Here is a 16,698-nt window from a genome sequence, read left to right on the forward strand (position 1 = left end):
CAGTATCCTAAAAAAAGTACTTCCAGTAAGGGCACCATTTAACAGGATAATTAATACCCTCTTAAAAAAAAAAAAAAAAAAAAAGGAAGAAGAGGAAAAAATTTTAAATACAATCTTGAAAGTTACAAAAACATTAATTTCAGGACACTGGAAAGAGATTAAAGAAAAACAACTCAGAACCTTTTATTCTGGAGAAGCTGCTAAAGCTTCAACTATAGAATGTATAATTACCAGATATGAAGTCAGCAGCTTTGCTACATAAAAGGTCAAATGTGAATGGGAAGTTAGTGAAAACCCATAGTCATACAAGGTAAAAGTAACAAATATGACAGTGAGTGACAAAAACTCATGGCTTTTCTAGCTTTAGTTTGCCGCCTCAGTGTGGGTTGAGCAGCACATAAGCACATCATGGCTGGTAAGAAAGTACACATGTAAGGAAAGATCCAAGACAGCCTCAAGTGAAAGTCAAGGGAGATTTAAAAACTGCAACTTTTGGGGACTTCACTGGTGGCGCAGTGGTTAAAAATCTGCCGGCCAATGCAGGGGTCACAGGTTCGATCCCTGATCTGGGAAGATCCCCCATGCCATGGAGTAATTAAGCCTGTGCACCACAACTACTAAGCCTGCACTCTAGAGCCCACAAGCCACCACTACTGAGCCCACGTGCCCCAACTACTGAAGCCTGTGCTCTAGAGCCCACAAGCCACAACTACTGAGCCCACGTGCCCCAACTACTGAAGCCTGTGCACCTACAGCCCATGCTCTGCAACAAGAAGCCACCGCAATGAGAAGCACTCACACCGCAACCAAGAGTAGCCCCCGCTCACCACAATGAGAGAAAACCCACTTGCAGCAACAAAGACCCAACGCAACCAAAAGGAAAATAAATTTTTAAAAATGTGTTCTGCAAGCCACACATAATTATCCTGCACAGAACAGAAGGTTCATGGGTTTGAGGTGTCTTAAAATTTCTGCCCCAACTATGGACTAGGAAGACAGTAAGACAACTTCTACGGAGCTAAAACAGAAAAACAAAATTTTTTAATATCGTGCAGACATTCACAGAGCAGACAGTTCCACATTGTAAATCCAGCCATCCCCCCAAAGAAAGTTACTATAATACTTATCTAAAATGTCCTATTTTTACTCAAAAATTACTAAACACATTAAAAAAAGAGGAAAGTATTACCTGTATTAATCAAAAGGAAAAAAAAAAGGTCAACAGAAACTGGCCCCAAATGAATCTATATATTGTATTCACAAAAACTTCAAAAGAGCTATTACAAACATATTCATAAATTAAAGAAAATTGTGTTCAAAAAAATAAAATGTGCTCAAATTAATAAACACATCCAGAAACTAAACACAAAAGCCATAAGAGAGCGGACAGAAGTTAGAGCTAAAAATATTATTTTTATAGTTACACTGAAAAGCTAAAGTTGATACTCTCAACAGAAAGTATGAAATAAGCAAAAGAGCCATTAAAATATATTTCATACATCAATATAACTGTCCAATCCAAAACAATTACAATTAACTTTAAAAAAAGAGCTTCTGACCCATGTGGAGATAATGTCAAGCATTACAACCTAGCTGTAATGAGAATTCCAGGGGACAGGAAAAGGTATAAAAAAATATTTCAAGTAATTACCACAGAAACTTCCCAACTTTTATTTCTTTTTTTAAAGATTTATTTATTGTTTATTATTTTTTTTATTTTGGCTGTATCAGGTCTTAGTTGCAGCACACAGGTTATTTCGTGTGGCGCACAGGCTCTTCGCTGTGGTGCACGGGCTTCTCTCTAGATGGAGCATGCGGGTTTTCTCTTCCCTAGTTATGGCGCACAGGCTCCAGGCCGTGTGCTCTGTAACTGTGGTGCACGGATTCCAAAGCATGTCGGCTCTGCAGTTTGCGGCGTGGGGGCTCTAGTTGAGGCGCACAAGCTCAGTAGTTGTGGCACTCAGGTGTGGGATCTTACCCCCTGACCAGGGATCAAACCCTCGTCCCCTGCATTGGAAGATGGATTCTTTACCACTGGACCACCAAGGAACCCTGCAACTTTGATTTTTGAAAAATTAAGTACAGATCCAAGAAGCTAAAGAAAGTCCAGAGAATAAAACTAAACAGAACTAGACGTAGGTATATCCACAGGCAAACTGTTAACAGCCAAAAACAAATCAAACATCTTGAAACCAACAACAGAAAAACGACTTACTATGTTGAGAGGCAGAAAATGATCTCATTACTGTCTGGCTTTTCATCATTAAAACCAGAGATCAGAAGGCAGTGCAATGACATATTCCGTGTTTAGAACTGATACCTACCACACAAGTAATGTATCGTAAAGGCAGGAGGAACATCAACAAAATGTACTACAGTAGTCCCCCCTTACAGTTGGGGGATATGTTACAAGACCCCACTGGATGTCTGAAGCCTATATGCACAACTGACCCTTGAACAATGCAGGGGTTAGGGGCACCAACACCCAAGCAGTCAAAAATCCAAGTATGAGTTCACCATCAGTTGGCCCTTCCTATCACCAGTTCTGCATCCTCAGTTCTGTACTCAAGGATTCAACCAACTTCCATTCATGTACCACTATAGTATTATACATATTAACTGTGTAAAAAAGAATTAAGTGGACTCTGTAGTTCAAACCTATGTTTTTCAAAGGTTTACTGTACTACCGTTTTTCCCTAATACATACATAACTAACACTGCAATTTGGATATTTTCTGACTGTGTCTAATTTATAAACTGCTGGAATCACTACTTTTCTACTTTGGGGCCATTAATAAGTAAAATAAGAGTTACTTGAACATAATTACTAGGACAGTCAATCTGATAACTAAGAGGGCTACTAAGTGACTACGGGGTGGGTGGCATTTACAGCATGGATACATTGGACAAGGGATGATTCACATCCTAGACAGGAGGTAGCAAGAGAGGGAGAGATTTCATCGTGCTACTCAAAACAGCACACAATTTAACACTGATGAATTATTTCTGGAATTTCTCATTTATTTTTGGATTGCAGCTGACTGGGGGTAACTGAGACCAGAGAAGCAAAACCAGAAATAGGGGAGGGGTTACTGTATTCAAAACAGGCAAAAACTAAAAATAACCCAATGTTCATCAAAGGATAAATGAATAACCAGAATGTGGCATATCCACATAATGGAATATTAGCCACAAACAAGAATGAAGTACTGATACATGATACAACATGGATGAACCGTGCAAACCTTATGCTAAGTGAAAAAGACCGGACACAAAAGGCCACATATTGTTTGTTTCTTAAGGGGTGAGCAGAGAAGGGCCATGGGTAGCAACTGCTGGGATTTTTTGGTGTGTGATGATGAAACTGTCCAAAATCAGGTAACAGTACAGCCACACATTTTGAATGTACTAATATTAAGCACTAAACTGTACAGATTTAAAGTATTAAAGTGGTGAATTTTATACTATGTGAATTTACTTCAATAAATTTTAAAAAATACAACTAAAAAGAAAAAAACAAGGAGGGACTTCCCTGGTGGCACAGTGGATAAGACTCAGCATTCCCAGTGCAGGGGGGCCCGGGTTTGATCCCTGGTCAGGGAACTAGATCCCACATGTATGCCGCAACTAAGGGTTCACATGCCACAATTAAGGAGCCCATGTGCTACAACTAAGGAGCCACTGAGCCACAACTAAGGAGCTCGCCTGCCACAACTAAGACCCGGTGCAACCAACCAATTAATTAATTAATTAATTAATTAAAGGAATTAAAAATGAGAGAGACAGGAAGCAAATAAAGGAGTAGGTATCCTTAAGTTGAGACTAAATGTGAACGGTATGCACATTCCAAACAAATGTCAGAGATGCCAGACTGCACTTGGGAAAGAGCCAACTACAGGATGTCTATGAAAGATACACTTTGAATCCAAGCAAAAAGCTGGGAAATGGTAAACTATGAAAACAAAAAGCACACAAGAGGACTCCCCTGGTGGTCCAGCGCTTAAGACTATGCACTTCCACTGCAGGGGCGCAGGTTCGATCCCTGGTCCGGGAAGTTCCACATGCCACGCAGTGCAGCCAAAAAAAGGGAAAAAAGGTGTGGAAAACAACTGGTTCCTCAAGATTTAACTCAGAATTACCGTATGACTCAGCAAATCCACTTCTAGGTATATATAAAATCTGCACTCCTGGGTACCGACTAACACAGTCTTTAAGGTGTATTTTAAGTTATATACGGCCATGTTAAAAAAAGGGGTGACGGGGTGGGAACATAATGTAAAACAGCCCTGGAATATGGGTCCAAGATGACCATTATTAAATATTCCCAAGTATCCTTCCAAAAATCTGTCAGAGAACTTCTTAAACTGATCAATGAATACTCGTTAAAAAGTCTCAAGATAGGGGCTTCCCTGGTGGCGCAGTGGTTGAGAGTCCGCCTGCCGATGCAGAGGACGCGGGTTCTCTGCCCCGGTCCGGGAAGATCCCACATGCCGTGGAGCAGCTGGGCCCGTGAGCCATGGCCGCTGAGCCTGCGCGTCCGGAGCCTGTGCTCCGCAACGGGAGAGGCCACAACAGTGAGAGGCCCGCGTACCGCAAAAAAAAAAAAAAAAAAAAAAGTCTCAAGATAAAAAACTATAGCATAAGTAAATATTAATACAAAATGACCCCAGAGAGGAACAGAGCCTAGAACAGATTATCCTTTAAGCTTGTGAGAGCTAAAATCTTAATTTTAAACTATGCTTTTTAAAATAATATTAGAAACTGCTTCGATATGCTCTAAATCAAGAAAACAATTACCAAGAAACATTATCCTACTGAGAAAGAGCTATTCAAACTTTAATTTGTTAAACTAATCTTTAATGTGAACTTTTAAAGCACTTTATACTTTTCTTCTTCACTGACATTCTGGGGTCTTTGTCTTACAACACTTAAGGGGTAACAAGCTCAACATAATGAAAGGTAGAAGAATATGCCACCCCAAAAAAGCCTCTTTGGCATAGATAGGATTATTTTGAAGTGTTTACTCTTGAGAAGCCACAGACCCAAGAGTATCTCTGAAAATGGAGTAAAGTTGCCAGTTGTAAACATAAGAAACATTTACATTTATAAGGGAAAACAACACTCTAAGGATGTCTCCCTTTTGGTACCAGGAAGAGATAGAAGACTATAAATCACAAGAAACTATCATCAACAGACAGAACCCCAGATTTAAATCTACGTAACAACCTTAACCTCAGTTTCCATGCTTTTCCCTCTTAACTTGCCTCCCACCTTCAACATCTTTTTTGCCTTAATCTGTAAATGGTATTTAAGGTGGTGGCTTGGGTCATTTTGGAGTTTTTCAATTTTCCTGGGTATCTCTCATGTATACAGGAGGTACACATGTTATCAAACTCCTTTTTTCTCCTGTTAATTTACCTTTTATTACAAAGGGATTTCAGCCAACAACCTAGAAGAGTAGAGAGAAAATGATTTTTGCTCTTCTACAGTAGGCAGAAATATTTATTATCTCTACAGATTAAAAAAATCTTGCACTTATCACACTTTAGTTTTTATTGCTGACTTATTATCTCAATTTATAAGCCAATCATTTGAAGATTCAATGTAAGTTCACAGATGGCAATCATTAAATAACCTACATTAACAACAGTCTGTAGGGAAATCCCTTGTGGTCCAGTGGTAGGACTCAGCAGTGGTTAGGACTGCTGTGGCCAGATTTCAATCCCTGGTCAGGGAGCTAAGATGCTGCAAGCCACGTGGCATTGCCAAAACAAACAAACCCCACAGCCTATAAACATGTGCAGGTAGGCCTTAATTTGTCAACTTAATATTATAAGTTTTCTTAATGTAAATTAGCTCTCTGGACACCTCATTGCAAAAATATTAGTATCGTTTATTTAGCATGAGTTGCAAATAGCTCAAAGCATCACAAGATGCAATGCAAAAACAAACGTTAAAATAAAAAATCATGTAACCAATGTCAAAAACAGAAGTCTGCACTGATTCCATAATTGGCCAAGCACTAAAACTTCATTTTTGTTTAATGAGTGAAGCCTTACAAATTTTATGACCCAAGGCACAACAATTCCTATCAGACAGAACAGTTTTATTCATACCTTAATAAGAGTGTCAAATATTCTCCACTTTATTCAATATAAAAAGAGCTACTTCAGGACTTCCCTGGTGCCGCAGTGGTTAAGAATTAGCCTGCCAGTGCAGGGGTACGGGTTCCCTCCCTGCTCCAGGAAGATCTCACATGCCTTGGAGCAACTAAGCCTGTGCACCAAAACTACTGAGCCTGTACTCTAGAACCTGTGAGCCACAGCTCCTGAGACTGTGTCCTGCAACTACTGAAGCCCTAGTGCCCAGAGCCCGTGCTCTGCCACAAGAGAAGCCACCACAATAAGAAGTCCTTGCACCACAGCAAAGAGTAGCCCCAACTCGCTGCAACTATAGAAAGCCCGCACACAACAACAAAAACCCAAAAGCAGCCGAGATAAATAAATAAATAGGGCTATTTCACTTCTAAAAAGAAAAGCTGAAACTAAGGAAGTTTCCATTGGGACCTCCCTGGTGGCGCAGTGGTTAAGAATCCACCTGCCAAAGCAGTGGACGCGGGTTCAAGCCCCACTCCGGGAAGATCCCACATGTCACCGAGCAACTAAGCCCATGCGCCACAACTACTGAGCCTGCTCTCTAGAGCCTGCGAGCCACAACTACTGACCCCAAGTGCCACAACTACCAAAGCCCGCATGCCTAGAGCCTGTGCTCCGCAACAAGGGAAGCCACCGCTATGAGAAGTCCATCGCCGCAATTACAGAAAGCCTGCGCACAGCGACGAAAACCCAACACAGTCCAAAATAAATTCATTAATTAATTTTTTTAAAAAAAGAAAGTTTCCATTTATAACCTGTCAGTTCTGAATTATGCCCAAATATGAAAACACTTCCTATAATCTCTTCTGGTCTTTATGACTAGTGTTATAACAAAATTTTATACTAACATTCCTACATAACGCCTAGCCAAAACTTTGTCTAGTAATGTGCACTGAAACTATAATGGTTTAGAATACAACTTTCCTAACAAGAAAATAGTTTTTAATGCCTCAAATTAAAGACAATTTCTAAATAGCAAAACATGACATTTCTACTGTCTCTTTTTTTAACCCAAACAACTTTCTTAAAATGGAAATGAGTATAGGGAATTCCCTGGTGGTCCAGTGGTTAGGACTCGGCACTTTCACTGCTGTGGGCCGCCCCACTCCTGTCCCTCACTTGCTCAGTTCAATCCCTAGTCAGGGAACTAAGATTCCCAAAGATGGAAGACTCGGTCGAAAAAAAAAAGGGGGAAATTAATATATGCTTAAATGTCAGCAAACAGAAAATACACATAATGTAAGGGTACCTTAAATATCACCACTGAAATATTCCTGTATAAAAAGCCACTTCTGAAACCATTTGAATAAATTTTTCTCCATGCATTAAGATCAAATCTAGAAAAATGAATGCTTCAATTTTTTTTTATAAATTTATTTATTTTATTTATTTATTTTTGGCTGCATTGGGTCTCCTTTGCGGTGCGTGGGTTTCTCATTGTGGTGGCTTCTCTTGTTGCGGAGCACGGGCTCCAGGCCCACGGGCTTCACTAGTTGTGGCTCCCAGGATCTAGAGAGCAGGCTCAGTAGTTGTGGCACACGGGCTTAGTAGCTCCGCGGCACGTGGGATCTTCCCAGACCAGGGCTCAAACCCATGTCCCCTGCACTGGCAGGCGGATTCTTAACCACTGCACCACCAGGGAAGCCCTTCAATCAATTTTAAACCACTTCCATTACTCAAAAATTTTTAAATGCCAACTCTTCTAAACTATCCTTCAGGGCAAAAAGCACACACTGTTTTTGGTGGTGGTGTTTAAATATGTATGTATGTTTTATTTATTTGGCTGCGCCAGGTCTTAGTTGCAGCATGCAGGATCTTTGTGGTGGCATGCATGCGTGAGGGCTGTTAGTTGTAGCATGTGGGATGCGGGATCTAGTTCCCTGACCAGGGATGGAACACAGGCCCCCTGCATTGGGAGCATGGAGTCTTAACTCTACTGGACCACCAGGGAAGTCCCACACACATTGTTGAATAGTAAACAAACTACAACTTCCCTACTAATCCTTTTACTGGTTAACATAATTACTCCAAAAAAGCAAAATTTCAATAACACGATGTAAATCAGGGGTCCCCAACACCCAGGCCGCAGACCAGTACTAGTCCTGGGCCTGTTAGGAACCAGGCCGCAGAGCAGGAGGTGAGCTGCAGGCAAGTCTGAACCATCTTCCCACCCCCACCCCCATGGAAAAACTGTCTTCCACAAAACCAGTGCCTTGTGCCAAAAAGGCTGGGGACTGCTGCTGGAGATAAGACTAAAAACTGAGAAAGATACTTCTAAACAAACAACAGTAGCAATGGGTAACTCAGCAATAATCAGACTACATTCCCCCAGCATTCTTTTAAAGCAACACTATATTAGTAATACTCTGCCAACTAAATCATCTGCCTGTACAAAGATTGAGCCACTAGCCATGGCAGTTGCTGACCTTCAACATCCCGGAAAGGAGTTAAGGGTGGAGAACAGGCATGAGGCACTCTGTGCTCTGGAAAAAACTGGCAAAGCAGGGCTTCAGATAGTTAAGATATTTTCAGGAGAAAATTTTATAAACACAATTTCTTGAATCTCCCCACACTTAGAAAAGCACTTAAATCATTAAGATATTTGTGCCTCATGAGTAGCAGTAAACCTTCTACCAAGATACATACTGACCTCCCCTCTTACCTATACAAAGCAGTTCCTCAGGACTGAGAGGCTGTCTCCCAGGCTAGAGTCCTGAGTAAGGCCCCAAATAAAACTGAAGCTCACAGCTCTCAAGCTGTGCATTTTTTATTTCGGTGGACAATTCCATTTCAACTCTATCCAACATAAAATCAATCCAAAACATTTTCTAAACTGCAAGGAAAGTCACTGTTGATAATTTCTGTTAAAAGGCCTGGTTAATTAAAATAAACTCATTTAAAAATAAGTTGAAATATGGGTATTCCCTGACAGTCCAGTGGTTAGAACTTCATGCTTTGACTGCAGGGAGCCCGGGTTTACTAAGATCCTGCATGCCACATGTTGCAGCCAAAAAACAAAAGTTGAAATATACGTTACCATAAGATTAAATGTTAGCACTGGTTAAACTGCAACCTAGTTAAGGTCATGTGACAGTTCAAAAATTTTGAACTATGTAATGACTAGCTGTTTACAGCTTATTTTTAAAGTATTACTAAAAGCAATACATTACTAATTTATTTTTCAATCTAAAATCCTGAACATTGTATATTATGGCAATCCTTCAAAAATTCTTATATTTCAGAGTTTTAAGCGTCTATTATTAAACAATTCTAATGGCACGTAACAACATTTACACTTAAAAATTGTTTTTCAGAGACAGAGAAGTTAACCATTGGGAGAAAGCACCCTTGAAGACTAGGAAAGTTGAGAGAAAAGACCCTAATTTAAACACAGGCTTTGAGGAAATATGTCCAACTTGTCAAGCTGTGCACATTAAATACCAGCAGTTTTAGTTTATGCCAATTATAACTCAATAAAGCTAGAAAGGGAGGGAGAGATGGATCCATGAGGTTGCTCCCATAGCCCAGAATATTTCGCTGCACTTAAGTTACTTTTTTTTTTTTTTTTTGCGGTACGCGGGCCTCTCACTATTGTGGTCTCTCCCGTTGCGGAGCACAGGCTCCGGACGCGCAGGCTCAGCAGCCATGGCTCATGGGCCCAGCCGCTCCGTGGCATATGGGATCTTCCCGGACCGGGGCACGAACCTGTGTCCCTGCATCGGCAGGCGGACTCTCAACCACTGCGCCACCAGGGAAGCCCCTGCACTTAAGTTACTTTAATATTAAGGTTAATGAGTCTTCATTAGGAAGAGGTAGGAATTCACAAGTCACAAAACTAAATGTTAATCAAGTTAATTTATTTCCATTTCACTCAAAACATTTACAGTAGTTTAACAAAATTTAACATTACTCAAGCATTTTATGAAGCTACAAATCTTCCAGATACAATGAAAATTCAAGCCTTCTCACTATTAAAATGTTACTGTAATTTGAGAAAGACATGCTCACCTTCACAATTAATAATTGAAGACAGTTCCTTAAAATTTAAACCCAATACTGCACAGTATCTTAACAGTTCATACCAAATTCCTATCCAACATTTAGCACCACTAACTGAGAATTTATCTGAACTCATGCATATGGATATTTAAAGTTCTGAACACATAAAACATCACAATACTTTTTTTCTTCATTATCATAACCAAAGTCATAGATTTGCCCATTCTTTTCCAAATTACCGTCAGTATACTCAACTTGACCAACCCTAAGTTAAACGCTCAAGTCACACTGCAGTATAAAATAACATTCTGGGAGGGTGGGAGGGAGCGAGACACAAGAGGGAAGAGATATGGAGATATACGTATATGTATAACTGATTCACTTTGTTATAAAGCAGAAACTAACACACCATTGTAAAGCAATTATACTCCAATAAAGATGTTAAAAAAATGAAAATTAAACCACAATGGAATACCACAGCACTCTCACTAGAATGAGTTAAATAAAATGCCTGAAAAAAAATAAATAACATCCCCCTAAGGTCAGAATTTTTTCAGTCTATTGCAATAACTTTGAAAATAAAATACATACTCAATTTTTTTAAAGAATAACAATCAAGAACAACAATCACTGCTGCTTAAATCGTATCAGAGCTACTCAATATTTATTTTGCCAGTGATAATTTTAATGGAGCAACTATTACCTACATGATGAAAGTTTAATTCAAGTTTTATCAAATGGACTAGATTTAGTGAAATAATTATTACAGTTCAGTTCGTGGTCATTATTTGCCTTTAATACAAAAGCGCGATTACAGGTAACAGAAAGTTGATTACACATATTCAAACTAAAGATAAGAATCATGGCAGGAAAAACATCTTAAAATGAAAATTATGTAATATTTCCTTTTCAATTGCATTACAAACTATGAGAAATCCACAGCTATCGATTTCAGCTAGAAAAAAATATCTAATGGAAGCAACATTTGTTGCATAATTACCAAGTTTTATGGAACCAACTAACAGAAAATATTTTAACCAATTTTGCTCAGGAGACAGAAAATGCCAGAGACTGAAAACTCGAGGGCCTTTGTGCAATCATCTACTTAAGATTAACTAAATGGACTACAGCACATTCAATGTTTATGAATGCTGCTGTAAAGCTTGGTAACGATACAAGAACTCTACTTTTAAACAATAGTGCTTAGTTTTTATTGAGCACCATCGAGCTACACAAGCCGACGCAAAGGCCTACTCATTGCTACTCTTTCCTTGTTTTTATCTCCTCCCTCCCTCAAAGCTCGCCTCGTCATTTCTCCACCCACTATTTCCCGCCATCTTGGCCGACAGGGGCAGCCATTAACTAAATGACAATCTCAACAACTTTTCACACAAATAAACAGGGAAAGCTCCCTGGTCTCTGTCAGACACAAGAAACAAGCCTCCAGAAACAACATGATCATAAAATGGCATTCACAGCAATATTCTCTGCAGCTAGACCCAAACAAGTAAACAAATCACGTAACTTCAGATCAAACACGTATCAATCAGTATATTGGTCAAATACCCAATTTAAACTCTTGACCGCTCTAAAGTACTGCACATTACACATTCTGAGAACAAGGATGTAAGAAAGCTTAAAACGCTAAGCTAAAATTAGACGTCAAAGAAAAAACTGCAAAAGAAAAAAACACCGCAAGTGATATAACACTCTGAAAAATTTTAAACTGCACACATTCAGGATCTTGTGATGCTAAAATGCAGACATAATTTGAATTTTCTAATGAAAATGCCCCCAAACAACTGTTACGCCTGGTCACAAAGCGCGGTCCTCTCTGCTTCTCAGGCTACGACTCAGAATTTCGCAAGGCAGCAAGCGAAGTATTTTTTGCAAAAATAATTTTTCACTTGCGACCACAGCGAGGTCTGATCCGCCTCAGGAGCCGCGGGAGCCAAAGCCCACAGAGAGTGAAGGAAGAACACTGTAGGTCCGAGGTTGCCTTACCTTGACCAATAGGGTCTTAGTCCCGGCGCCATCTTCGTGAAGGCTCACGAACCCAAAGAGTCGACTATGGGAAGAAATACACGCGACTTGTTAACGCTCGGGTAAAGCCACTGATCTGTCCCTTCCCGACCCCAAGGCTCCGACAGCAGCGACCGCTGCCCGGGGGCCGCCACCGGAGGCAACCCGAGCTCGGGTCTCCCAGAACAGCGGCTCCAGCCCGTGCGGAGGTAACTGGGTGAATGACTGCGGTCCGTACCTGTCCAATCCACTGAGTGCCTCACTCTCTTCGGCTGTCAAGCTGAGGGACCCCTCCTTGGTCTCGCTGCTCGGTTTTACCGCCGCCATTTTCTTTCCCTCATCACCAAAAGCAGCGGCGGCGGTAGCTACCGACACTCCGCAAGATTTCATGTAAACGCAATAAATGTAAAACTCCCAACGCTGAAACCTGCCAACCCCCAGTCCAGAGCTCGAAAAGACGCCCTAACCTCGAGAGACTGGCAAACTAACTTTACCACCACCACCACCTTCTCCAGTACAGGTGGCGGCGACGAAAAATCCCAAGGTGACAGCAAAAGCAGGGGATGCGGAGCTAGGCTGCGGGAGTCACATCGCGCGGTTCGCAGTGACAGCAGAAAAAGCGGAACCTCGCTGTAATGGAAGAATTTCTTAGAATCACAAACTTCGCCAGCACCAGCACAAAGTTGTTGTAACCGTAGCACAGAGTGAGAAAGCCAAGTCGCCGTCGCGTCCGCACCCCCAAAGCCGGGCGCCGCCAATTGATGCGAACGGTTCTTTTCACATGACCTTTGTTGACTTACGTCAGTTGCGGCTCCACAGAACTTGCTAGATACCAGAGGCCGCCCCAACCAGGGAACGGAAGGGGAGGAAATTCCCGCTGGTAATTGGTTAGCTGACGCGTCAGTTGCGAAAAGGGTAGTCACCAGATTTAGCAAAACGTTCGGGTGTTTAAATTACGCTCTTGTTGAAAAGGGAGGGTCCGGGCCTTGCTACTCTGTAGCCCAGGTGACCAAGGAAGGCAGTGGTGGCGACTGATGAGATCAGGAAGTGCGTCCTCGAGGCGGACTTAAGTGCGCCTCGAGGACGGATAGATCTACTTTACCTGTCCCTTAGCACGAGGTATTACCTGGCGGTGGGACTCCTTAGGGGCTGGTTCACATTATTTGCAAATAGTGTATGGCACTGATCTCTGCTCCCAGAACCGGAGATTTTGTCATCTCTGGGAAATAACGACCCTGCCGCCCGGACTCTCCCTCCCCCGTTTCCTTTCAACCTTGTGGTAACAGAAGAGGTTAAGGACCTTAAGATTTCAGCCCACGTACGAGTCAGGAGGGAATGAATAGTCTTCCCTGCGGTCTCCTGGGGCCACCCAATGGCACTCCACACACTGTTGCTGTCTACTGCACTTATCCCAAAGTGGGGGGTTAATCCGAGCTGCTGTAAATAAATACTATAGTTATGAGAAAAACTAGGCCTCTAAAAATTACTCTTTTCCAAAGGAAAGTTGCATAATAATATTTCATGTAACAGATCTTTTACAGCTGTACCTCCACTCGTTAAGGGTAGAAAAATGCTAATTTTTAATAGGTATCTTAAGAAATACCTGATTTTATTTGTTGGGGATAAATAAATTTCCCTTGGTCTAAAATAGACGGCGCCACCAGGGTATTTCTGAAATTTGTGTCATTGACATAAATAAGCATCAATAAGAGAACTAAATACTGATTTGCAATTGAAAAGTGGTAAAGGGCTTCCCTGGTAGCACAGTGGTTAAGAATCCACCTGCTAATGCAGGGGACACTGGTTCCAGCCCTGGTCAGCAAAGATCCCACGTGCCGTGGAACAACTCCGCCCATGCGCCACAACTACTGAGCCTGAGCTCTAGAGCCCGTAAGCCACAACTACTGAAACCCATGCGCCTAGAGCCCATGCTCTGCAACAAGAGAAGCCACCACAATGAGAAGCCCACACACCGCAATGAAGAGTAGACCCCCACTCACTGCAACTAGAGAAAGCCCACGCACAGCAACAAAGACCCAAAACAGCCAAAAATAAATAAATAAAGTAAATAAATTTATTTTTTAAAAATTGATAAAGAGCGAAGAGTGAGCAGACTTTCAGTTTGAAATTTTTTGCTGTAAAAACAATTTGCCTTTTGTTCTAAGCTAGAATCTTTTGAGGTGCAGGTTTATGGACAATAATAAATGGTGTGATCACTTTATTTCCCCTTATTTTATAGCTAGAAAATTTGTCAATTGTGGGTTGCCCTGTGTTACTGGGGTTATAGGTTGGTCCCATTTTTTATGGTTCCTTTCCATTTTTACTCCAATTCCTTGAAGCATCGGTCAAGTATCCTATTATATTTCTCTTTTAAAAAAGGGGGTAGGGGAGAGAAGAGTAAAGAAGGGCAACCTTTAATATAAACAGTATTCCAGTAAGTAATACCAAATAGATGATTACTGCTTTTCTCAGCTTTTGGTATCCCTTTTTCTTCTCTGTCCGACAAGCACACTTTTCTCTAATTACATGTCTTCTAACATTCTCTGCCTTCTTTTCATTATTGTTAACCTTTGTCTACCTGCTTTTGTTTATGGAATGGAGACTGCTAGTAACCCTAGCCCTTGAAAAAGTTCATACATGAACTCATTGACAAAGTTCCAGGAGATGGCAGCGTAATCTCCAAAAATGCTTTTGAGCAGCAGACAGTGACTTCCTATGCTCAGCGTTAAGGTACTAAGCTTTACAGTTGAGAGCCAGCTGACATGCTTAGGCATCACTAACTGCTCCCTGACAGACCTGAATCTCTTCACCTCTTCAGGAGCAAAGTGTATATGGTATCATCTCTAAATAAATCATGCTGCGAAAGTGAGACACTGATAGGCCTTTCAAAACCATAGAAGCAAACATAGAAAATGAGCAAGTAGAAAACCATCTACAAATTTGGGGATTGTAGCCATCATTTCATTGGAGATGGAAGAAGTGCTCACGGAATTTTGTTAGCTGCCAGCAATAAAACAGGAAATGTTCAGGATAAATAGGTAATAAATTTTAAAATGCTTTCCAAAATTTTACTGTTTAATTCCATGATTTACTGAACATTTACCAAAAATAAATCTCCTATAGGCCACCCTGCTCCCATGTCACCCTTTCTTGGGAAGCTGTATAAGTAAATTCTGCAATACAGAGGATGATTGCTATGAAATTTACCCAGATTTTTGCAGAGCTTACCAAAGAGGCATTTGCGGCAGGCTAAAAGAACCAGGAAGGTTCTTGCAAAAGAGGAGGTGGATAGGCAGAAGCTGTGGGTGGGGGTATGTGTTGCAGGCAGAGGCAAAAACATACCTGTAAAAACACATAAGCCAGAGAATGTCAGGATTCTAGTAAATTCAAGAATTTACTCAAGAACTTGAGTATGGCTGTGGCCAAGAGAATGAAGAATCTTGAGTTTGTAAATAGGCAAGACCACGAAGAGTCTAGAATGGAACACTAAAGAATTATACCAGAGTTTATAGTGAGCTACTAATGGCTCTCAACCATTCTTTTAGTATTAAAAGGCAACTTGCACTGGAAAAATATAATGCTGTGGTTATTGTTTCTCCTTTTTTAAACAGAGGTTTCTTTTTTTTTTTTTTTTTTTTTGCGATATGCAGGCCTCTCGCTGTTGTGGCCTCTCCCATTGCGGAGCACAGGCTCCGGACGCGCAGGCTCAGCGGCCACGGCTCACGGGCCCAGCCGCTCTGCGGCATGTGGGATCTTCCTGGACCGGGGCATGAACCCGTGTCCCCTGCATCGGCAGGCAGACTCTCAACCACTGCGCCACCAGGGAAGCCCCTAAACAGAGGTTTCTTTTCACTGAGCTCAGAGATGGCTCAGAGCTGGTACCATGCTCAGTAAGTATTGGCAAGTTGGCTGACAGATATTGCTAGATACCAAAACACTTTTAAGGTGCCCTTAGTTCTTGGGCTCTGAGCTTCCAGAGTCAATGAGAGCTTTTAGCTCTCTCCAACCCAAAATCAAGTCTAAACTTTTATGATTAAAAAAAAATTGGGGGTTTCCCTGGTGGCACAAAGGATAAGAACCTACCTGCCAGTGCAGGGGACACAGGTTCGAGCCCTGGTCCGGGAAGATTCCACATGCCAAGGAGCAACTAAGCCCGTTCGCCACAACTACTGAGCCTGCGCTGTAGAGCCCACGAGCCACAACTACTGAGCCCACATGCCGCATCTATTGAAGCCTGCACACCTAGAGCCCATGCTCCGCAACAAGAGAAGCCACCACAATGAGAAGCCTGTGCACCACAACAAAGAGTAGTTCCCACTCCCTGCAACTAGAGAAAGCCACATGCAGCAATGAAGATCCAACACAGCCAAAAATAATAAATAAATAAATTTAGTTTAAAAAAAATCATCCAGTCTCATGATTAACCATGTTCTTTGGAGCTCCAGGCTCCTCAGCCCTCAGAGATGGTGGAAGTGGAGAAAAGGGTGTTGTTTAAAGAGAGATTAGTACAGAGCAATTATTT

The 16,698-nt window shown here is 41.5% G+C and overlaps 1 protein-coding gene across 6 annotated transcripts in view; it reads right to left on the minus strand.

The window, feature by feature from the left end:
• LOC308609628 (lysine-specific demethylase 6A-like) overlaps positions 1-12,983 on the minus strand; it is a 185,527-nt gene extending 172,544 nt beyond the window's left edge. For all 6 annotated transcript variants that reach the window (XM_081223361.1, XM_081223360.1, XM_081223362.1 and 3 more), the window contains exons 1-2: positions 12,415-12,983; positions 12,159-12,222 (exon numbers count right to left, since the gene is read on the minus strand). In XM_081223361.1, the coding sequence (XP_081079487.1) occupies positions 12,159-12,222; positions 12,415-12,566 (216 nt within the window). In that variant the 5' untranslated portion in view covers positions 12,567-12,983. The remainder of the gene's footprint in view (positions 1-12,158; positions 12,223-12,414) is intronic.
• Between the last annotated feature and the right edge of the window lie 3,715 nt (positions 12,984-16,698).

This window comes from Mesoplodon bidens (assembly GCF_964165515.1).
Source record: "Mesoplodon bidens genome assembly, chromosome: Y".
NCBI classification, from domain to species: Eukaryota; Metazoa; Chordata; class Mammalia; order Artiodactyla; family Ziphiidae; genus Mesoplodon; species Mesoplodon bidens.